We start from the raw sequence: 24,222 nt of genomic DNA, 5'->3' as shown, positions 1-24,222 counted from the left end.
AAAGTGACTTATGACTGTTTTTCCAACATACAACTGCTGCAACATCCCCATGGTCACATGATCAAAATTCGATGCTTGGCAATTGGTTCACATTTATGACAGTTGCAGGTTCCCCGGGTCATGTGATCCACCTTTTGTGACCTTCTGACAAGCAAAGTCAATGGGGAAGCCAGATTCACTTAATAACTATGTTACTAACCTAACGGCTGCAGTGATTCACTTAACAACTATGGCAAGAAAGGTTGTAAAATGGGGCAAAACTTACTTAACTGTCTCACTTGGCAACATAAATTTGGTGCTCGGTTGTGGTTGTAAATCAAGGACTACCTGTACTTAATATTCCTTCCTTCTCCTATTTTCCCCACAACAACAACCCTGTGAGGTGGGTTGGGCTGGAAGAGAGTGACTGTCCCATAGACACCAAGCTGGCTTTCATGCCAAAGGTGGGACTAGAACTCACGGTCTCCTGGCTTCTAGCCTAGTACCTTAACTACTAGATCAAACTGACTCTAATTATCTAAATATTAAATGAATTAACATAGATTTATCAAGAACAAGGCTTGCCAGATTAACTTTATCCCATATTTCAATCAGGTAATCTCTTTAGCAAGAACCAGTTTTATGTAGAAGTTAAGGATGCCAGCCTAGATATTGGGAGACAGAGTTCCCCTTCTGCTTTAGAAATTATGCCAGCTGGGTGACCCCTGGGCCAGGCACTCTCTCTCAACCCTAGGAAGAAGGCAAGGCAAACAACTTCCAAAATCCTGCCAAAAAAGCTGCAGGCGTAAGAAACAAGATTGATTTGGCATACACACCTTGCCTTCCACTACAATCCCTTCTTAGCAGATTGTGTGAAAGCTGGATATATAAAACATCTTAACCCCAGAAAAGCATTTTGTAAGGTCCTCTGTGGTGTTCTGCTTATCAGCCTTAAATATGGGCTGAATAACATGCCAATTAAATGCAGACATAGCTAGCTAAAAATGGCATTCAAACTTGAGTACTTAAGTGGATACACAAAGGTTCAGCCCTTAGCCTCTCTATATTGTTTTTATTAATTACTGAAACAAAGAGATAGAGGAAATGCTGATGGAATCTATAGCTAACATAAAACTGAACAGGATAGCTAATACTTACAAGATTCCAAATGACCTTGAAAGGTTAGATAAATGGGATAAAATAACGCTTAAATTTAATGGAGAGAAATGCAAACTTTATCTCTTAGGGAAGAAAAATCCAAGGCCAGACGGAGGATTCTTTGCCTGGTAATAGTAGATGTGTAAAAGAGATTGGAATAGTAGCTGTTTACAAACTGGATGTGAATCAACACACAACATGGTGCAAAAAAAAAGGCCAATGAAAATGCAAACTACATCAATGAAACAACTGTTTCTAATTTAATGGAAGTGAGACTTCTATTAGATTTCCATTTTAATCCGTGTGAATCAGATCCCATCTTGAGAAACATACCAGCTGGGGACACCAACCTTGAAGGTTTCAGTCAAACTGGTTCAGAGAAAGGTAGTCTTTGAAGTGAGGAATTGACTGAAGGAATTAGGAATAATTAATTTTGAAAAAGAGGTAATTAAGGGACGACAGGATGGTACACTCCAGTTATCAGAGGGAGTGTCATTCAAAAAGGAGTCCTGTTCTTCATAACATGAAACAACAGATTTAAGTCACAGGGAAGCAATGAATTAGAGAAAAAGATCTTTCTAAAAGCTACTGAAAAGAGAAACCAATACATCTGAGCCATAATGGGCATTTGGGGAAGCGCTGGGAGGGGAAGACTTCATTAAATAAAAAAAACTAGAGAAGATGGCACAGGGGTTTATATCTGGTTTACTCTAGATAGAGTACAGAGAAGAGTAGCAAAGATGATTAGGGGACTAAATGCTAAACATATGAAGAACGGTTGCAGGAATTGGGTATGCCTAGTTTAATGAAAAGAAGGAGTATGGGTGACATAATAGCAGTGTTCCAATATCTAAGGGTCTACCACAGTGAAGAAGGGGCCAACTTATTCTCCAAAGCAACTGAAGGCAGAACAAGAAGCAATGGATGAAAACTAATCAACAAGAGAACCAACTTAGAAATAAGGAGAAAATTCCTGACAAAACAATTAACCAGTGGAATGACTTAGCTCCAGAAGCTGAGGGTGCTCCAACACTGGAGGTCTTTAAGAAGTGATTGGACAGCCATTTGTCTGAAATGGTATAGGGCAGGGGTAGGCAACCTCGGCTCTTTTATGACTCATGGACTTCAACTCAAAATGAGCCTTGGTGGAGCAGTGGGCTAATGCCTCCTTAAGTAACACCAGCTGCCTGCAATTAGTGCAGGTTCGCATCCCACCAGGCTCAAGGTTGACTCAGCCTTCCATCCTTCTGAGGTAGGTAAAATGAGGACCCAGATTGTTGGGGGCAATAAGCTGACTTTGTAATAATGCTGCTTGGGGGGGGGCGAAAGCCCTAATAAGCAGGCATATACATAGAATGAAGGCTATTGCTAAGCACATTGATTTGTGCTTAGATTGTAAGCCGCCCTGAGTCTTCGGAGAAGGACGGGATATAAATGGGATTTAAAAAAAGCCAAAAAAACCTCCCAGAATTCCTGAGTCAGCATGACTCAGGAATTCTGGGAGTTGAAGTCCATGAGTCATAAAAGAGCCGAGGTTGCCTACCCCTGGTATAGGGTTTCCTGCTTGACCAGGAGTTCGACTAGACTAGAAGACCTCCAAGGTCCCTTCCAACTCTGTTATTCTGCCCTTATCTACACTTCTCAGTGGAAACATTGGGCTGGTTTAAGAAGAAAAAATGGGCATCTTTGATCTCTACTACACTTTAAAGGATCAAGGACATTCATGGGAATTGGTAAAAAAGGTCTACTCTAGATCATGCTGACGGCGGAATTCTGGGAGTTGAAGTCCACAAGTCTTAAAGTTGCCAAGTTTGAAAACCCCAGGTCTAGATCAAAGCCCTAACCTGTTTTTATGCATGTCACATCACACATATAAAGAGGCAGAGATGTGATCATATAGTCACAGAGACCATCCTGACTTTTTTTTTAATCCTTCTGTGGATGCCTCAGCCCGGAACAAATGAAATGTTATGCTTCGGCCCGATTGGGGTATTTGAGGGACTACCTCCAGAAACGGATACGGTTGACCTTTGATGGTCAGAATATCCATCAAATCCAAACTGTGCAGAATATCATTTTAATAACATGAATCCAAGAGGTTTTTTCAAATTTGGGGCAGGAGGGATTAACTGAGGCTCGTTTCCCAAGGGCCCCTCAAAAGCCTGAAGCTCTCTCCAGCTCCCCCGAACAATACCACAGCTAGTCACAGCATGTACCTCTCTCTTCGGCTCCTGTTAAACCTCACAATGCTGCAACTGAATCTAAAACTCTGCCTTCTAAATTACATATCTTAATGCATTTTGGATGCCATCAGTGAGAATGCCAGTAATTATAATATGCTTTTACTACCACAGTTCCTTTTGCAACTGCCTGCCTCCTTCCCCCTTTTTCAAAAATAGATGCATCTTGCAGAAGGGGAAGAAGTGCAAGGTAAACCAATCCTATTGCCGCTTTTTCTAGCCCTTCAGATAAATTCAGCAGATGCTTACTGGTACTCCAGATCGTTCTGCGTTGCTCTGCTTACTCCACGCTACAAAAGGAACATCAGAAAAATATCTTGTTAGGGTAACCCCTCACATTTATTTTATTTTTATTTACTTATTAAATGTATATTACACCAATCTCACTCTGCAAAGGGATTCTGGCCATCCATTCATCATTGCAGAGGTCCAGGCCTCTATGCATCAGAGAAAAAGTTGGGGGGAAGGGAATTACCAGATAGTTCTTGATTTGTGACCACAAGGCAGTTGTTAAATGAGCTGTGGCCAATTTTATGACCTTTTTTTGCCATGGTGTTAACTGAATCACTGCAGTTGTTAAGTAAATCATTCGGTTGTTAAGCAAGTCCTGCTTCCCCTATTGACTTTGCTAATTGGAAGCTGGCTGGGAAGGTTGCAAATGGGGATCACCTACTGCTGGGATGTTGCAGCCATTATAAACACAGGTTGGTTGCCAAGAACCACGTGTAAACGTGGGGATGCTGCAGCAGTCGTAAGTGTGAAGACCAGTCGTAACTTGAGAACTACCTCTGTAAACGTTCTCCACTTCACCCCAGCTAAGACAGGGTGCAATAAGGCAGCTTCGTTCATGTTTTTGTTCTATATTAAAGCAATATCCTGCACAAAAACTGCGTCAAGCTTCCGACGGACAAACTCTTCAAAGAACTCTGAGGCATTGTTTACCTTAAAAGTCTTTATTAGAGCAACATAACATCGGCAATACTTGGTTAAAGCCAAAATCTGGATTCCCCTCCCCTGAGCACAATAATATTAAAGCATAGTTCCCTCCTTTAGTTAACCGTCATAAATCACATTCTCCAATTAGTTTGAAAGGTAAGTTTTCCCTCCTTAGCTTAACCCGCCGGTTCTTGTCTCTTATTACATACAGCCTTGAAAATGCTCTGCTGCTATGTTATTATGTCTAACTAATCCCCCATGCATATTCTTCCTTCCCCCTCCCATCTTCATCTAACTTTAACTCTAAAAGTGATACACAAGTAGAAATATAAAATAGCTGCTTCTTCATCTTTTTTCAAAGCAAGAACATCCAATGTTAGCAGCATTGACATCCGGCCCCCCTTACAAAAAGGACAGATTCTGTAATGTAAACAAGGCAACATATATGGATCTTCTTCCACCCAACCAGCTTCTAGCCTCATGCCGAAGATCTCCTCAGACAGAGATAGGAAAAGAGAGCCAAATACAGACTTTTATGGATCTTGCCCCTGATCATTCTACCTCTGTATATTGATACTGTATTATTTATTCTGTCCTTTTATGTGGCCCACCCAAGTGCCGGATAGGGAAAACGTCATATAAGTTAGGAAAATAACATAGCTAGAAAGTACTCTTCCTCTTTTAGAGAAAACAGTTGAAGGCCACCAACCTTCTAGTAGTAGAATCAGAAGTTAAATGGCATGTGGTCAGAGCCCACACAACCATACTGTGCATTCTCATTCCCTCCTAATGGTTTCTTCCCTTCTACCTATTTTTTCCTAAATGCACACAAGATGCCAAACCAGAAGCAGGCAAACGTTTTAAGGTGAGGTCACATCTGGAATATTGAGAGCATGTGATTGGTATTCTTACAAAATGACTGTGAGGAAGACACAGCCAGCCACAAGAAGGTAAATTAGTATGCACACAATCCTCCCTCCACCCACCCACACATACACACTATGCCATGAGGACTTTGTGGGGCCCAAAGACCTTTCTGCAAAACACATGATGCCGCAGAAGAGTGTTTTTCAACCTTGGCAAATTTAAGATATGTGGACTTCAACTCCCAGAATTCCCCAGCCAGCACTGCTAGAAGCTAGGACCCAACGACGCAACTTACCAATTTCCTGTTTATTTCATTTTATTTAAAAGATTTTGATTAATCAGATTTGGAGAGAGTATGTTAGACAGACAAGGCAGGATCTGAAGGTTGTTACCTGATTGTTTCATTTGGCCTTAGCAGATCATATGAAGCCAGCCTTGGGGATTTCAGAATCAAGATTTATGACTTAGTTATGTTGGATGAACCCAGCCAGGGTGGTTTATGCAGTAAACCACAATTATGCATAACATACAAATCTCTCTCCTTTTCTTGCTGGCTCTAGCTGCAAATGGTATAACTGCACCACTTTATAGGCGAACAAGATAAAAATTTGAAGAATGCAGCACCGAGTCCAACCTGAAGAATTTTGTTTTTGTTTTTGTTTTTAAAAAAAAAATCTAGAGGAAACCAAATAGCATTTATAAAACTACAGCTTTGCCAGCAAACCTGCTTCTTTAGTCACTGGTGGAGCCATAATAAAACCATAATAATGATGAAGTCAATTTTACATCTTCAAGATGTCAACACCAGCAGATGTTTATGAGAGAGATCACTGAAGAAAGGTAATCAGCAGTTTCGGCAGCTGAGAAGAACAACCTGGGGCAACCTTTAAAATTCATGCCATTGCGACAGCTCTTTATTTTTCCCCCCCTCTTTTTCCCCTGCAGTGTTAAGACTACAAATCTAAGACTGTTGCTGGAATGGAGTTTTTGTTTCTAGCGAGAAAAGATGAGTGGTTTTCAAAGGAAGGTGGCAGGAAAAGAAGAGCAGAGGAGAAGATGAACCAAGTTAATAGGCCATTGCATGCCAAAACAATTAGACGCAAGGATAGTTTTCCCCCCCCCCCCCGTGCCATCACTCTGCTGAACACCTAATTCCCACAGCTCTCTTAGGCCTAAAGATATTTATCCATGTGGTAGGCTTTATTGATATTATCCTTCTCGTTTTCTCATCTTTCTCATCTTTCCTAACACCTTCTTCTATGATTTATCACTTGTTATTGTATCTTATTAATTATTGTAACTATGACTTATGACAGGGGTCTTCAAACTTGGCCCTTTTACGACTTGTGGACTTCAACTCCCAGAATTCCTCAGCCAGGCACACTGGCTGAAGAATTCTGGGAGTTGAAGTCCACAAGTCGTAAAAGGGCCAAGTTTGAAGACCCCTGACTTATGATCTATGACCTAACACTTTGTTGTTTGCATGTACATGTACACTGAGAGTTTATACACCGGAGACAAATTCCTTGTGCGTCCAATCCCACTTGGCCAATAAAGAATTCTATTCTGTTCTGTTCTGTTCTAAAATTACTAGACAATTCATGCTCTGCTGTTTCAGAGATATTTCCTTACCTAAACAGAGAAACAGAATGACCATGGTAAAAAAGCAGTGGGAGCAAGAATGACTTCCAGACTTCCTCTGACTTCCCCATTGAGTTTCCTTGTGGGAATCTGGCAAGGAGCATCAGAAATCTCCCTCCCTTCCCCTTCCCCTTCCCAGCAGGCAGGTAAGTGGCTGCTGCTGGGTAGAGGAGGGAATAAGGATTGCAAGACTGGCTGGGAACATTGAAAATGAAGATCATGTGACCAGCAGCAACCAGTAACACTGAAGCAGCCACAACTTCCCCAGATTTCATTCCCTCAGCGGTCCCAGATTTGGGATCTGAATTTAAGCTGACCCGCTTAAGGCACTTTAATTCAAAAAAATGTTGCCCAATGATGCACCATTTTACTCAGTTAAAAGTTCTGACAAGAATTTTTGTACTATACAGATACACGGTGTTGTGCCTGTCTTAAAAACTAGAGTAGATTCTGGGGCCTCAGTTTGCGACTTCCCCAAAAGATATGCAAAAGTCAAGATGTATCCCCCAGGGTCTCCAAGACTCATTGCCAATTATCATTTTAACATGACAGAATAATTAAATATATGACTAGAGTCTAATTGCATTCATTAGATTTCATTTTAATTAGGGTGTAAATGAGCTCCATTTAAAATTAGATCTACCTTGCTCTACTCACTGTTTTTGAGAGTTCAGCCCTCTGCATCCCATTTAAAGGGATTTAAAGGGCATTTCCCCTCCCCCCACCTCAACAGACTCATGTGCCAGATCCTGGGAATCATCTAATGAAACCAGGAAATAACTCCCAGAGTTTTGGAAGAAGGCCGGGGAAGTTTCAGCAGGCAGAATGTTCACATTTACTCCCACTGTCTAGAGAAAGTCAAGGGTGTGTGCTCTACAGCTTACAGAGAGAAAGATCTGAATTTATTTGTACCAAGCACTTTATACAGGTGATGCAAAGGAGATGGGATCAGATAACTTGGAAGATAAATAGGTGCAAAGCCACATTTTATTCATACTGCAGAAGTTATGCATGCTGAGCACTCCATCAGAAAAGATTAAATGATTGCTGAAAATTATTACCTAAAATTTTGTTTATTGGAAAATTCTTGGCAATCCATCACTAGAAAACCTGAAAAGCATACTGGCATGCAAAGATTCCTCACAAATTGACCTATAGTTAGTTATAAAAATGGATTTGTAGCAAACCTCGGTCCATTTCATTGTCAGGTTATTGAGAACTTTAGTGTTACACGTTCTACATACAATTAACTTCAATTCCCATCATTAACTATGCTAGGTTGGGGAAGATGAGAGTTATGGTCCTATTCTTCTGGAAGGCATCCATTTACAGATGCTTGATTTAATCTTTTCCCTTCATGCTGTTTTTTTACAATAAGCAAACAATGGCTATTTCTTAGCTACACTGCTATGGGTATACAGCAGGGGTGTCAAACTCAATTTCATTGAGGGCCGCAGGGGGCCGGGTGGGCGTGGCCTACTGGGTGGGCGTGGCTAGAGTGCGTATGGCCTACTGGGTGGGAGTGGCCAGCTATATATCATTCGCATCAAGGGTGCCTGTGGGGGCCCGGGCAGGAGTGGGACAGATCTGAGGCTCTCTGGCAGAAGGAGGGTCTCTGGGCCAGGGCCAAGGCAGAGGGGGCCGTTCCCTCACTGTTTCCAGGATGGCTGCGCGGGCCACATGAAACCACTTCGCGGGCCGGATCCGGCCCCCGGGCCTAGTGTTTGACATGTCTGGTATACAGTATGTGAATGTGGTGTCTACTTATTTATTTCCTTCAGCAAAGACAGTGTGGTGCAGTGATCAGAACAAATCCATATTTGTCTCATCTGATTTTTATAGTGGATTCTTTTAAATAAAAACACATTTTGCCTCCAGCATCTTGATTATTTGCCAGGAAAAAAATGGGTTACTTGGGGCTTTTGGTCAGAAAAGGAAGGTAGGAAGGAAGGAAGGAAGGAAGGAAGGAAGGAAGGAAGGAAGGAAGGAAGGAAGGAAGGAAGGAAGGAAGGAAGGAAGGAAACTATAAAATCTCATAAAATCTCTATTTCTCAATATAATCTATTTTACAATCCCATTGCAAAAATAAAACAAGATATGCCACATTGATCTCCAGAAAAAAAGCAGAAAATATTAACAACCAACCCGATACATTTGTGGTCATATTGCCTATGGATGAAAACCTTGCACTTTTGATCAAGAAAATAAATCACTAAGGAAATGTTAAGCCCTTCCTTTTGCCTGCAAACCAATCTAGTCAAATCCAGACCCTAGTTTAATAGCTGTATTCAAGTGAAAACAACAAATGTTCACAAACAAAAGGATGCTAGAGATCTGTTATTCTGAGTCCCAAAGCACCAGCAGTTACTGCTTATGCCGATCAACCAATTATCTTCCCACCCTAAAAGGTACCTCATTTTTAAGGCAATCTGAAGAACCAGCAAGAAAACACTTCTCCATTACATCTATTCAGTCAAAAATGTTAAAAGCAATACAAAAAAAACCCTGTTAAAACCTCACACTGCTGCATTTTGGTACCAGATAAATAAATCAAGAATTATTATAGGGTTGAGGGAATGCAGCTTTGCCTATGAGGCTTGCCTCAATCAAAAAGGGAAACTCAGCTTGGGAGACAGTGTTGCCCCATAGGCTGATTTAGCAAAACTCCTGCATGAATTTACAGCAGATACAGGGATCCATCAGCAGAATCTGCTCACATTTAGCAACACAGCTTTGATCTTAATTATAGATATAGTCTGTTTTTCTTAATAACCCTTTAAAACAAAGGCTTTTTAAAAGCCGAAATATTTCAAATCAGGCTGGAGAAGCAAATATAGTAATATGCCAGATTTCCAAATGGAGAAAGAACACTGTCTGCCTTGAATAAACAGTAAAATTGGCAATTTTTCTATTAACTCAGGGAAAAATATATATCTCAGGAGTCTGTTTTCTGCTGAAGTTTTGAAGTCCACCTAAATAAGGTTATGTAAAATCCATGACATAAACCCAACCATGCTTAGACAAATCCTTACAGCTCTTTTTTTAAGGGATACGTGTCCTCTTCCAGCAGATTCCACCTCATTCTTTCCCCATACCTGCTACAGCCTTATTTTTTCATTTACCCCTCCAAAATGATCAGTTGCCTTGAGGCTCCCTTAAAATTCTTGCTAACTTCGGGATTTCTCCCCTCTAGTTTCACAATGCCCCCATTCTGGCTGTAGTACAGATAGTCCTCGACGTACGACCACAATTGAGCCCAAAAGTTCTGTTGCTAAGCGAGACATTTGTTAAGTGAGTTTTGCCCCATTTTACAATCTTTCTCGCCACAGTTGTTAAGTGGATCGCTGCAGTCGTTAAATTAGGGACCCGGTTGTTAAGTGAATCTTAATGGGATATAAATGAATGAATGAATGAATGAATGAATGAATGAATGTCAATTACAGCACTGTTTTCATGGTGACTACAGCTCAATACTTTTATGACTGACACTGGTACAGATAGTTCTCGACTTATGACCACAATTGAGCCCAACATTTCTGTTGTTCAGTGCAACATTTCTTAAGTGAATTCCCCATTGACTTTGCTTATCAGAAGGTTGCAAAAAGGGATCACAGTACAATGCAACCATGAGTCAGTTGTGAAGCATTCGAATTTTGATCACGTGATCATGGGGATGCTGCAATGGCCTCAAGTGCAAAAAACGGTCAAAAGTCACTTTTTTCAGTGCTGTTGTAACTTTTGAGTGGTCATTAAATGAACTACAGGTGGTCCTCGAGTTACGAGTGTAACGGAGCCTGCCCATTCCATTCGTAACTCTAAAACTCATGTGAGTGAATCTTGTACCTCGAACGAGATCAATCCCTTGCTTGTCAAGACACATGCGGCTCGTTAAGCAAACATGAGATATCTCAGGTTGGGGAAGGCCATGGAGGGCCTAGTGATGAAACAGGCCCCCAAGACCTTCCCAACCATACTCACCTTGAAAAGATCTGTCTCCTCTCTGCCGCGATTTCTGCTGCCCCCCAGATCTGCGGTCCTCCGGCGGCCCGATACGGGTGCCGGACACCTTCTCCAGGCTGCTGCCACCCAGATCTGAGGCCGGGGATGTTTCCGTGGCCCTCCGGTGGCCTGATCCAGGCACACAGACGCCTTCTCCAGGCCGCTGCTGCCCGGATCTGAGGCCAGGGGATGCTTCTGCGGTCCTCCGGCACCCAGGAAAGGCCTCCGGTGCCCAGATCGGCCCGCTGGAGGGCCGCAGAAGCATCCCCCGGCTTCAGTTCCATTCTCTGTTGCAGAAAACAGAGGCCTAAAGTACCATGAGATCATGTGAGATCAGTAGCGTGAGATTTCGCCCCACTGATCTTGCTAGATCTTGTGTTACTTTAGGCCTCCATTCTCTGCGAACGCACCAAAGGCCTGGAGCAGCCAAGAAAGTGAAGGATCTCGATCTTCATAGGGTGAGTATTGAAGGCCTGGTGCCTAGGGAGGCCCAGTGTGGGGGGGGGGGAATAACCAGGGTGAATGTTGCAGAGCCACTGCGGTCGCTTGTAAGGGTGAACAACTGCTGTGGTGCAGCAATATTCGTAACTTCGGGACTTGCTCTTAAGCACTAGGGGGCGCTTATCACATAACTTTGAACAAGCGTTAAGTGAATGCTCGTAACTTGGGGATTACCTGTATTGTAAGTCAAGGACTACCTGTACACAGGATTTGCTAACACTGAGAAAAGTAGAATTTCACTTTGAGGCCTCTGCAGCAGGCAACAAGAACAAGCTAGTGCAACGTTTAGGAAATTCAGTTGGATTCATCACAGCTCATATAACTAGCTATCTGAATGTATTGCTGAGATTGATGCATAACACCAAGCTGTGGTTTATAGCTAAACGTCCACAGTTCTTTGTAAACCATGGATCATGGTTTTGTATGTTGTACAAAGCCAGACAATGGTGGTTTATTTAATTATAAACAATGATGAGAAACCCAACCACTGGGACACAATCGATGTGTCCAACAATCCATATTTGATGGAGATGGTTTCATATTCTGGTGTCTGATCCTATTTTATCACTCATATTTCTTTTTGGAAATGCCTTGTTGAAATGCACTCTGCGTTGCTGATTCAGACAACTACTAATTGGCTCCCTTCAGAAATAGTAGGAATGTCTTTGCACCACAGATTCATCCCTAAATTCAGATTTAATAAGAATATAGTTGCTGTGATTGCATAACATAAACAACACTGTGGTTCAGTATAAAAACCTTGCTCATTAAACATACCAAAGACTGGGTTCTCACACCACAATGAACTCAAATGACTCAGCCCTATTGTCACCTAGTCTAAAATGTTGTGTGAACCTAGCTTTGAAGGTAGATCTCAAAAGTCAACACTTGTCATCTTATGACTACACACTTCAAGGTAGCATCAAGCAGAGAGAAATCCAGCAGTTTTTCCTACCATTCTCCTTCAGTTTAATTAAAGAGAATTTGCTTTACAAATTGTTTCAGAGGAAAAGAGAATTTGGGGGAGTGTGCACTTATTTAATTATAAGATAGCCAAGGGCAGAATGTGAACGTTGTATATTTTATTCCCAGGCTTCCATTCGCTTCCAATAGGACTTTTTCAATCCTGCCTTTATTTTTCCCATCACGGAAGATTCCTGCCCTCTAGAAATTTATTAATTTAATGTAATTTATTCATAGGCTGCCTCCCAAATGACTCAGGGGGCCTTACAACTAAAAACAAATTCCTCCAGGAAATTCTTGTTGCTGCTGGAGAAATAAAACCAGCCACTTCATTTCTTGGCCCAAAAATCAGAGGAAGTTTTCCTCAAGGCGCTCTGCAGCTCAGCTCTGTTTCAACCATGAGAGGTTTTTGGCTTCACAAGAATGAAAACCCTTTTGGCATTTGCAAAGGAGGGAGACTGAGCAATGGATCAGGACCTCACGTAGACTGGAGCAAACCAGCAAGCCAACAAGCCCTCTGAGAAGATAACTAAGTGTTCCCCAGGTTCCCGAGTTGTACACAAGAAAGGGTGTGACTTCTGCATAGGAACAGTTAACACAGAGAGAGGATTGTAAACCCAGAATTTGGGAAATGAAAACCTGGAAGCCAGAAGAATATACAGATATACTGCAAAAGAGGTACGAAGAATGAGTCAGAGGCACTGATGCCTCGCCAAGCAGCATTCCGGAGGTGCCAAAGAGCACTGTGACATCTCCCCGGAAGTATTAGTTGCAAGGAGGGAAGTACACATAGCGCCAGTAGTTACCTGTGGAATGCGGCTTGGCAAATTTCTCGGCTATTCTGTCACCAGAGTCCTTTCCTAGTCAGGATGACAATGCCTAGGCTCATATCCTCTGGGCTTCCCTTCCTAGTGGTGAAGACAGACAGGTCAGGTGTTGTTGACCATTTTCAGGTGACCCATGTTCCCGTCGCTGCAGCTCTGCATATATGTGTAATTTCATTCCAGAAATGGATGCAGGCCGCACATATATAATCCAGGGGAATACAGATTATGATGTGATTATTCTATTGTGGTTCAGTCAAGGCTTGTTGAAATTCAGGTTAAAAAGTAAAATCTAAACAAGGTCAAACACTGGGAACTGGGAAAAAATGGGGAAGAAGAGACTGACAAGCCATTTTATGCATGTATTTATTTATTTATTTATTTATTTATTTATTTATTTATTTATTTATTTATTTATTTTATTTGTTTTATATACCGCCCTTCTCCTGGAGGACTCAGGGCGGTGTACAGAGCAAGGCAAGTATACAATAAAGCAATAATAAAACAAATAAACCCCAAATCTATCAGGCCAGGCCGGCTTGCTGGAATAGATACGTTTTTAAGTCACGCCGGAAGGTGCGAAGGTCGGGGGCCATCCGGATTTCGGCTGGCAAGCAGTTCCAGAGGGTTGGCGCACCCACCGAGAATGCATGTTTGTATTTACTGACTTACTTATTTACCTACCTAATTTACTTATTGATCAAATTTATTGGCTACCCATCTTACCACAAAGTAACTCTGGGCAGCTTACAATGTTAAAATATTGTAACATTTTATTGACAATAGTAATATTGACAAGAAAACCCAAGGAAACATTCTTTTAGTGACTAAAAGAAAACTACTTTTTTCAACCATGATCCTAATTTTAGACAGAAATGGCAACTATGATTAACGTTTTATATCTCTCCTTACTTGTGTATGTTTATATATATATGCATGCATCTATGTCTGTATGTGTATATGTATGTACACACACACACACACACACACACACACACACACACACACACACTACAATCTCAGTAATTAAACCTGGCTATTTTTTCATTACCTTGGGTAGCTGCATTTCTTTTTGCGATGTGAGCCATACAGGAAACGTATACCCATTACTGAACATTTCAATTACCTTGGTGACTCGGCCACATGCCACATGACGGTTCTAGCCCTCATTTTTTTCGTTACACACTGTGCCATCCCTGAGATTAAGTGAAGCCCCAAGGTTTGAGCACCAAACTAGAAAATATGCCAGAGCTACATTCAATGAGTGCTGCGGTAGCTGAAAGAATTGGTTGCATTCAGCCCAGTATTTCTCAAAGTTGGCAACTTTAAGATTTCAATTCCCAGAATTTTTTTATTTATATAGTCAAGTATCATCTCACTTTTAGGTGACTCCAAGTTTGCAATAAAACAAATAAAATCAAAAAGTATGTAATATAAAACAAAAATAAAACACACAGCAGCTATGGAGATGGGATCTCTCTCTCTCTCTCTCTCTCTCTCTCTCTCTCTCTCTCTCTCTCTCTCTCATCAAGTATCACCTCACTTTTAGGTTACTCCAGGTTTACAGTAAAACAAATAAAACAAATAAAAACATAAAGTATGTAATTGTGTTGTTAGTTGCGAAGTCGTGTCCAAGTCCCATCGCGACCCCATGGACTACGTTCCTCCAGGCCTTCCTGTCCTCTACCATCTTCTGGAGTCCATTTAAGCTCACGCCTACTGCTTCAGTGACTCCAACCAGCCACCTCATTCTCTGTCGTCCCCTTCTTCTCTTGCCCTCCATCTTTCCCAGCATTAGGCTCTTCTCCAGTGAGTCCTTCCTTCTCATTAGGTGGCCAAAGTATTTGAGTTTCAACTTCAGGATCTGGCCTTCTAAAGAGCAGTCAGGGTTGATCTTCTCTAGGACTGACCGGTTTGATCACCTTGCAGTCCAAGGGACTCGCAGGAGTCTTCTCCAGCACCAGAGTTCAAAGGCCTCAATTCTTTGGCGCTCAGCCTTTCTTATGGTCCAGCTTTCACTGCCATACATTGCAGCTGGGAAGACCATAGCCTTGACTATACGCACTTTTGTTGGCAGGGTGATGCCTCTGCTTTTTAGTGTACTGTCTAGATTTGCCATGCCTTTCCTCCCCAGGAGCAAGCATCTTTTAATTAAGTATGTAATATAAAACAAAAATAAAAACATGTAGCAGCTAATTAACCCAGAGATGGGGTCTCTCTCTCTCTCTTCCTCTCTCTCTCTGTGTGTGTGTGTGTTTGTGTGTCTGCATCTGTGTCTTTGTATATAATTTATTTGCCATCCATTTTACCAGAAGGGGACTAAATAAGTATCCCTTAGTAAATGGTTTTCTTTATTTTGTTAAGTTAAAAAGAAGGGAGGAAAAACAACCCCCCCCCCGCCCTTTCTACTACATTGGTAGAACAAACTCAGGGGCAATTTTAAAGTCTGAAGTTCCCACGGGAACCCAAAGTTCAAAATATTTACTCCCAGGTATCAGGAAATGAGTCCATAGATACCAGGTCATCTCACCCAGCCAGTTCAGTCAGTGACTTATTCTCAGGCCAAGCGAGAGAGCGAGAGAGAGCCGGGGACCAAGGCAGAAACCACGCCTCAGCTCTGACACATGCTGGATTAGTGGCCTTGCAGATGTGCTAACCTCTGGCTCCCTTTCCTCCTCCGCAGAGGGGCCTCTGCCCACTTTCCCCACCACCTGCATTATTCATGAGTAAAAGATGCTTTGAAAGCTTTCGAGAGCCGCCGAGAGCCACGTGTGCTAATTGCCACCTGTCCTGAGATACAAACCAGATTTTTCACCTGGTGACCTGATTCATCCACACTCACTCAATCAAGCAGAGACACACACGCGTGCGCACGTGCACACGCGCACACACACAAACACACACACACACTCACTGCTGACACTCGTCTGGAGCTGCCAGTTGCTTCACCAAACTACTGAATCACTGATTCCAAATTACAGGGAGCCGGGATGTGGGTTGGGGTGGGGGCACCCTTTGATACAGCCTCAGCAATTAAACCAGGCTAATTTTTTTCATTACCTTGGGCTGCTGCATTTCCATTTGCAACGTGAGCACACAGGATATGCACACCCATTATACTTCAATTACCTTGGTGACTCTGTCACATGCCTCATTAACTTTTAAGATTCTAGCCCTCATTGTTTGGTTACACACACCGGGGATTAAGGGAAGCCCCAAGGTCTGAGTGCCAAACTAGGGAATACACCAACAGCTGCAGTAAATCCAATGAGCAGCACAGTAGCTGAAAAAAAAGGATGCATTTAAACCAGCGTTTCTCACATTTGGCAACTTTTAAGACGTGTGGATTTCCAGAGTTCCCCTGACAGCCATGCTGGCTGGGGAATTCTGACAGGTGAAATGCATACATCTTAAAGTTGCCTGATGAAAAAATCGAGCAGAGAATGGACAGAGGACCATTGCAAAAAAAAAACAACAACAACAACAAACAAACCTGGAGCAGCCTTATTGCTTTCTCCAGATGGCAAAACTAGAATCAGCAGGTGGAAACTGCGGAGAAACCATTAGAGATAAATATTAGGAGACAGGTTGCAATGCAAAGAAGCTACTCAACTGGAGAACCGATCCCCTTTGAAGAGGATGAGCCCTCCTTCAATGCAGAAATCAGAGAGGGAGGGAAGTGTTAACTGGAAAAGCTGCTTGAGCTCTTTTCTCTGTTGTAGATTCTGAATTAACTACAGATAGTCCTCGACTTACGACCACACCTGAGCCCAACATTTCTGTTGCTGAATGAGACATTTGTTAAGTGAATTTTGTCCCATTTTACAACCTTTCTTGCCACAACTGTTAAGTGAATTGCCGCAGTTATTAAGCTAGTACCGTTGTTGTTAGGTGAATCTGGCTTCCCCATTGACTTTGCTTGTCGGAAGGTCGCAAAAGGGGATCACGTGACCCCGGGACACGGAAACCGTCATAACCTTGAGGCAGTTGCTAAGTGTCCGAATTTCGATTATGTGACCATGGGGTCCTAAGTGTGAAAAACGGTCATAAGTCACTTTTTTTCAGTTCCGTCGTAGGTTGAAATGGTCACTAAATGAATGGTTATAGGTTGTCAACCATTTGTAATTGCATTTGCACAACACACTTAAGCAAGTGACTGAATTTAGCCCTTTGCTGAGCCTGCACCATACACTGAGCTGAAGAATGGACTGGGTGCACACAACCTTCCAGGTCACAAAACACGGGCAGCCCATATTCTGTCAGGTTTTTAGTTTATCAAAACTCCTTATAATACACTCAAGAGAGCTGAGGGTGCATACCTTGGCCTGATTCATCCTAACTCTAGGCTTACCCTGGGCTGAGCGCATATGCCTGTGCCAATCACACACCTTTCCCAGCCTGTTCGGCCACAAGAGATTCACCGACACCCATCCCCCTTGCAATGTAAACACTCCTGGTCCACAGTGAGGGGAGGGGAGACTGGTTTCATACTTATGCCTGGTCCTCCTAAGCTCATGTAGAACTTTATTGAGCGAAATCTATTGTGTGAGCACAACTACTAATTTTATTGCTAAGCTCCCAAGTTTTGTTAAAGCAGGCTACTTAACCGTGATTTCCTGAATAAGCCTCCCTTGGCTTGTTCGAAAATCATAGAAAGCCAAAACCAAACAAACACAACATGCCTTAGTCTGGTGTATGAAGTCAGTAACCTCAATGGAGTATCCTTCCCTCTGGAAAAAAAAAATCAACAGCTGAGTTAAAGAGGAGAATGCTTTTACAACGTGACAATTAAAGAAAGGTCACTTTCCAAGAAACTGCCTGATATTGGCCAAAATCTGTTTACACAGGTGTTTCCTGGTCACCATCTTTTCCCCACAATTGCCATCTTAACCAGCTCCTGGCTCCCCCCTTTCTCAAGAATGTGATTTTTCTAATACATAAGCAGATTTCTCCCAAAGATAAGAATAAAAATTAAACACACACACACATTGTCCTCCTTTCATTCCTATGTGCGGCGTTTAAAAACTTTTATTTCTCTTAAGCACACACACATAACAATAGGAAGCTTTGTTGGATATGTATACGGTTGAATTAGCACAAGGGATTTTGGTATCGTGATAACCTTTCAGATAAACACAAATCCTACTTACTCCAGCAGTTGCCTTTTTGCTACCTGGGAAATCTACAGCCAGGTCAAAAAGGAATCAGCCCTTCCCTATTTATTCATAGGAGTTATCAATCACTTCAATCTAGATCAAGGTTTGATCTTCATAGGAGTTATTGTTCATTTTAATCTAGATCAGGGGTCTTCAAACCCGGCCCTTTTATGGCTCATGGACTTCAACTCCCAGAATTCCTCAGCCAGCATGCCATGAGTCATAAAAGGGCCGGGTTTGAAGACCCCAGATCTAGATCACGGTTGCTCAGCTACTTTAAGATGGCAAAATGCTGGCTGGGGAATTCTGGGAGTTGAAGTCCACACATCCTAAAGTGGCCAAGAATAGAGAAATCCAGATCTAGATGGATTTAATACTGTGCTGCAGCAGAACCACAATGCAGGGCAATAGTAATTAATAATGACTGTAAAAATAACGCAACGAGCAATAATAAAAGCACACTGGTGCTGATTACCCTAGAAATCAGACTCAAAAGTCTTTTTGGAAATGTTCTAAAGGTGGGGGCCACCAATACTGGAGGAGGAGGGGCTGGATACTCACAGGAGAAGAGCCTCCACTTATCTCCCTCCCACTGCACCCCACAACAGGAGGGACTTTCAGCGGGTCTTCTCTGGTCACCCACATGGGTAGAAAGGTTTTATTTAGGAAAGCTGATTTCTTAGACATCAAGATCTAGAGTGATATAGGATTTTATAGGCCATAACCATACGCAGCTTCTGGAGTGGTGGTGTAATATAGTAGTAATGGGATGGACCAATAAGCACGCAGCCCTCTGTTTTCTTGTCTCAACTGAGGTGGTTTTCATGAAACGACAACAGACAACAAGGAATGATTAGGACATGAGTAACTATTCTCAGACCAACCTGTTCCAAGTAAGGCAACAACTGACACACCAGACACAGCTGGTCCACGGGGTCCTTGGTGCTCTCTGCTTGTTTCCTCATAGACATTTCATTACCCAACTAGGTACCATCATCAGTGCTAGAAAGGAGTGATCCAATGTCCTCTGGGACACGGCTTCCACTGCACGTCTAACAAAAACTGTGAATCCAGAGGACTGCATGCCTGCTCTCAAGCTGCCTGCCTTGTCTGGGTTGAGTCTGAGCCTGGTTCTTCTAGTACAGATCCTGAACACCTCTTGGCGCCAGAACTTCTGTGGCACCTCCATTTGGCTCAGGATAGAGATGTAAAACTGGCTGTCATCATCATATCAATGACACTTCACACTGACTGACATCCTTTCTCCATATAGATCTTAAATAGGGTTTTACATTTGCTAAACACTGATACCATTTTCAGAACTGGAGGATCTTTTCAATGCCATAGCAAGCCTCTGCTGTGTCTATGCCCCCTTGAGTGAGACAGCAAGCATTACCCACCCTATATCTTGCAAACTGATGGCAAATCAATCAGTACTGTATATGACATCCTTCTCTACCCTGCCACTTTCTAAGCCTATTGGGACTTTGACTAGGGATTCTGGGAATTGCAGTCCTCTAGGATGCCAGGTGGGGGTGCCAGGTGGGGGTCACTGGTCTAGGAATTGCCTACCTGTTCCCAATCCCAGATGTTCAGTATGTAGATTTAGTATTGGCGCTAACTTCTGGCATATTTTATCTGGAGTTGGTATAGTGTGTATGAATCCAGCTATTGTGATTTGGAAGTTATGGCTATGGCAGTGTAAGATAATGCATGAGTACAATTGCAGTACTGCGACTTAGTGCAATGCATGAAAGAAGATTTTAACTTTAGATAAATCTTAGTAGAGACAATATATAGGTTATGCTCAATTTACATCCACAACTGGGAGTAGAATTTGGGTTGTTAAGCAAGGAGGATTTCAAGTGAGTCGCATCCAATTTTACTAATTTTTTGCCATAGTTGCTGGGTTACTGCAGATAATAATAATAATAATAATAATAATAATAATAATAATAATAATGATGATGATGATGATGATGATGATGTTGGAAGGGACCTTGGAGGTCATCTAGTCCAACCCCCTGCTCAGGCAGGAAACCCTATACCATTTCAGGCAAATGGCTGTCCAGTCTCTTCTTAAAAACTTCCAGTGTTGGAGCATTCACCACCTCTGGAGGCAGGTTGTTCCACTGGTTAAGTAAATCACACACTTAACAGTTATTAAGCAAATCCAGTGTCCTTCATTGGCTTTGCTTATCAGAAGTCAGCTAGGATGGTCGCAAATGATGATCACATGACCCCCACACACCAACCATCATAAATACACACTGGTTGCCAAGCAACCAAATTTTGATTACGTGACCATGGGAATGCTGTGACGGTTGTAAATCACTTTTTTCAGTGCAGCTGTAACTTTTGAATGGTCACTAAATGAATGGTTGTAAGTTGAAGACTATCTGTACTTCGATGTAATTTTTCTCAACCTATAGTCTTCTAAATATGTACACCGTACTATCCTCAACCAGCCTGACAACAGACTATGGGGAAGCCCAGATTCCCATCCCTTTGTAACAATGAATGACCACTGAATAGCCTTTGGGAAATTGTCACACCTAAATCTAGACTATCTTGTTTTAATAATAAAGAGTCATTCTAAATCTAAAGGACTCGGTGAGAAACTGGAATTCAGAGGCAAACATAGCTTTTTCTTCCTAACTCCGCCTTTGCACATTTCTGTGAGGCAGGAAAATAAGATTTTTTTTCCCCCTGACCACTAGAACAAAGAAAAAAGGTCCACACTTCGCTCAGGAATAGATTTAGTCTACTAACTGCACTAAAACTGATCTATTAAGCACTTCTGTCTTTTGACAGAACACATTTTCCAAGGTGTTCAAGTTCTCAAGAGAAAACTCATTCATGCATACATGCACAGAGCTCTGATTCTCCCTACAACGTTGCGGTAGTCCTATCCTTATCCAATGTATTATTTGGAATAGATGCTAGCAGACTCCCAATTCTTTGCCACCAAAACTCAGGTCTTCCTCTGCAATGTCTTTAAAATAGTTTTTTTTCCCCTGAGGCAACACCCCAAAACCGAGAACCTCCCCTATTTTTCCACTTCAAAGGGAATGCTTTCTTGTCCCGTTGCATAGTCGGATGGGGTTTCAAAGACCATCTAGTCTAACCCTCTGCATTGTGCAGAAGGAAAAAGCAAGGAAATTGTGCACTTGTTTCTTCTGAAACACCTTCGGGGAATAAAGAACCCCAATCTCCATAGGTGGACTATTCCAGCACGTGCACAGCTAAGAAGAGGCTGCTTAAAACAGATGCTTTTTTCTTCTTCTCTGAATAAAATCCACAGTGGGAAGTGGAAAATATAACTTCTGCTTATGTTGGTTGCATACAGCAATATTGCCAATACACAGGAATTCCTACCACACCATTTTCAAAGTCACCCTTATCTCCCTCGCAACAGCTTTACTTGTCATTCTTGGAGCATTCAGTTAAGTCCTTTAGATTCTCTCTGTCAACACAACAACAGCAGACCCATGTACCTGCGCGCGCGCGCACACACACACACACACACACACACACACACACACACACACACACTCACTTCAATTGACAAACACAAAGAAGTACTTTAAACAGTAAAAAAAAAATCACTCGGCTGCCCCTATGGTACAAATGCCAATTATTGGACAACTAAAAGGGAGGGACAGCATGGAAGACAATGGTGCAAATATCCCTTTGCAGGCTGAGGAGAATGGGGGGAAGCGTTGTTTGCCTAAGCAATGCAATTCATCCATGCAGTTCGTCCATCGTAAACCAGGAAAGAAACAGAGCGAGGCTATCTAAAATCGGCACCTTTCAGATCCGAAAAGAACCCCTTTTAAAAAGCACAGACACGATTTTCTCCAGGCAAACGTAGAATACGCAGACCTACACGCTCACTCACTCACTCATTCATTCATTCATTCTCTCTTTGTGGCAACGAAAGAAGGAAACGCATTTGCCAGTGCAAAATCCCACCCAGATCATCCTGGAGCCTGACGGTTCTTTGATTTCTCCAGTTTGAAGAGAAGTGGGATCAGAGGTGCCAATCCCTGTCCCCTTCTGTCAAAGGAACCCCCACCCACCCCGATCGTTTGTATTCGGGCTTTCCCCGGGGCCAAAGTGCCCGGCAGGATTTCCCTTTGTATCCAGAACAAGGCAGAGTTGCATCTTCGCAACAGCAGCAAAGCTGAACATCCCTGCGGCAGCCAGATGAGCGAGCGAGCGAGCGAGAGCGCAGATGGAAGCCGGGCAAAGCGCTCGCTGGGGGAGACTGAGAAAGGAAGCGAGGAGGGCGCAAAAGACCAACGGGCGAGAGAAAGAGGGGCAAGAGAGAAAAGCCAGAAGGAGAAGCGGGGTGGGGGAGGAGGGAGGGGGAAACGAAAGGAAGGAAAAGAGAGAGAGAGAGAGGAAAAAAAAAACTGGAAGAGGAAAAACCGAGCCGGGGATGGCGGGAAGCGAAGCGGGGGGGGGGGGGAAGGACGGAGAGCAGAAAGGGGAAAAGGAAACGTTCAAAGCGAGGAAGGAAAGCCCTGATCGATTAAAACACCCGCCGCCGTTTTGCCGACCGGGCAGTCAGTCCAGGCGGACAAGGGGAAGGGAGCGGGGCAAAAAGGCGAGGAGAGGGGAAGACCGGCAGGTATGCGGAGGAGACGCGCGGAACCAGCTGCCCGGCAGGGACGGGGAGGGGAAGCCGAGGCTTGGGAGGGGAGGGCAGCCGGACGGCGAGGCGGCGTGAGGGCGAGGAAAGGAGCAGGGCGGGAGAGAGCGACCGGGCGAGGGACAGAAAAAGCGGGGCAGGGAAGGAGCAAACCGGGACCCCGCTTGGCAGCCTCCGAGCTCCGAAGGCGGGCAGACGGCCTCACCTGCCACGGTGTACCTGTCCAGGTAGTTGAGCACGTTGCCCACGCTGAGGATGGCGGCGGCGGCCACGCGGGCTCTGCCGAGGCTGGGAGCCGCGGCGGGCGCCGCCTGGCAGCCTCGCTCGTCGTTCGCGCCGCTCTTGGCTCCGCCGGGCGCGGGAAGCGCGCCGGAGAGAGTCTGCACCTCGCCGCCCCGTCCGCAACAGCCCCGATCTCCGCCGCCGCCGCCGCCGCCGCCGTCATCTTCCTCCTCCTCGTCGTCGCCGGCCGCCGCCGCCGCCGCCGCCGCCGAAACCCGAAGGCGTCCGCCGCAGCCGGGGGGGCCGCTGCCCGACGAGCCGTCGCTCTCCAGGCACATCATGAGCCGCGGCGCTGAAGGAGACGCACCTGCTGCCCCGGCCGGCCGCTCAGCGCCGCATCTTGGCTGCCTCGGCCGCGGACTCGCCCGCCCCGCGCGCCGCCTGGTTGGCTGCGCCGCCCGCCCCGCCCCGCCCCTGCGCTCCCGAAGGCAGCCCGGGGACGCACGCCGAGAGCCCGGCGGTGGCGCGCCGCCTTCGGGTCGGGCTCCGGACACGCTGCCTGGAAGGGGCGGGTGGGTGGGAAGGACCTGCGCCAGATGGAGTCCCGGGGAACGAAAGGGTCGGGTTGGAGGCGCGCTCGGAGGTCCCTTCCAGGTCGGTCGGTTGGTTGGTTGGTTGGAGCTACATCCCGCCTTCCGTTGAGGTGCCTGGAAAGGGTTACCCCCGTTAAAAAACAAAAACCTGAATTATCTGAGTAAATACACGGGCAAGGGGAGTAGGGAGGGAGTTACATTCGGCAATATTACATTCTCTGTGGGCGCGCCGGCCCTTTGGAACCATCTTCCCAGGGAGCTTAGGACTGCCCCCCCCCACACACACCTTCGCTCATTTCGCAGGGATTTGAAAACTTGGCTTTTTGAGCTGTCTGGCCCAGACTGAGGGGTTTTAATTATTTATTAATGGGGTTTTAGTTTAAATTCAGGGACTTAATTTAATTTTAGTTTTAATCGATTTTAACTTTGTATGTATTTTTAATTTTTCCCTGTAAACCGCCCTGAGTCCTACGGGAATAGGGCGGT

The 24,222-nt window shown here is 44.0% G+C and overlaps 1 protein-coding gene across 1 annotated transcript in view; it reads right to left on the bottom strand.

Moving 5' to 3' along the window:
- The window catches only part of LOC308671550 (sphingosine-1-phosphate transporter SPNS2-like), a 156,276-nt gene extending 132,760 nt beyond the window's left edge, over positions 1 to 23,516 (bottom strand). Inside the window, exon 1 of the mRNA XM_081333797.1 lies at positions 23,127 to 23,516. Coding sequence (XP_081189923.1) covers positions 23,127 to 23,484 — 358 coding nt within the window. The 5' untranslated portion in view covers positions 23,485 to 23,516. The remainder of the gene's footprint in view (positions 1 to 23,126) is intronic.
- Between the last annotated feature and the right edge of the window lie 706 nt (positions 23,517 to 24,222).

This window comes from Vipera berus, assembly GCF_964194415.1.
Source record: "Vipera berus genome assembly, chromosome: 1".
In the NCBI taxonomy this organism is placed as follows: Eukaryota; Metazoa; Chordata; class Lepidosauria; order Squamata; family Viperidae; genus Vipera; species Vipera berus.
Note: the sequence above shows the minus strand (reverse complement) of the source record. Positions and strands in the feature narration are given on the sequence as shown.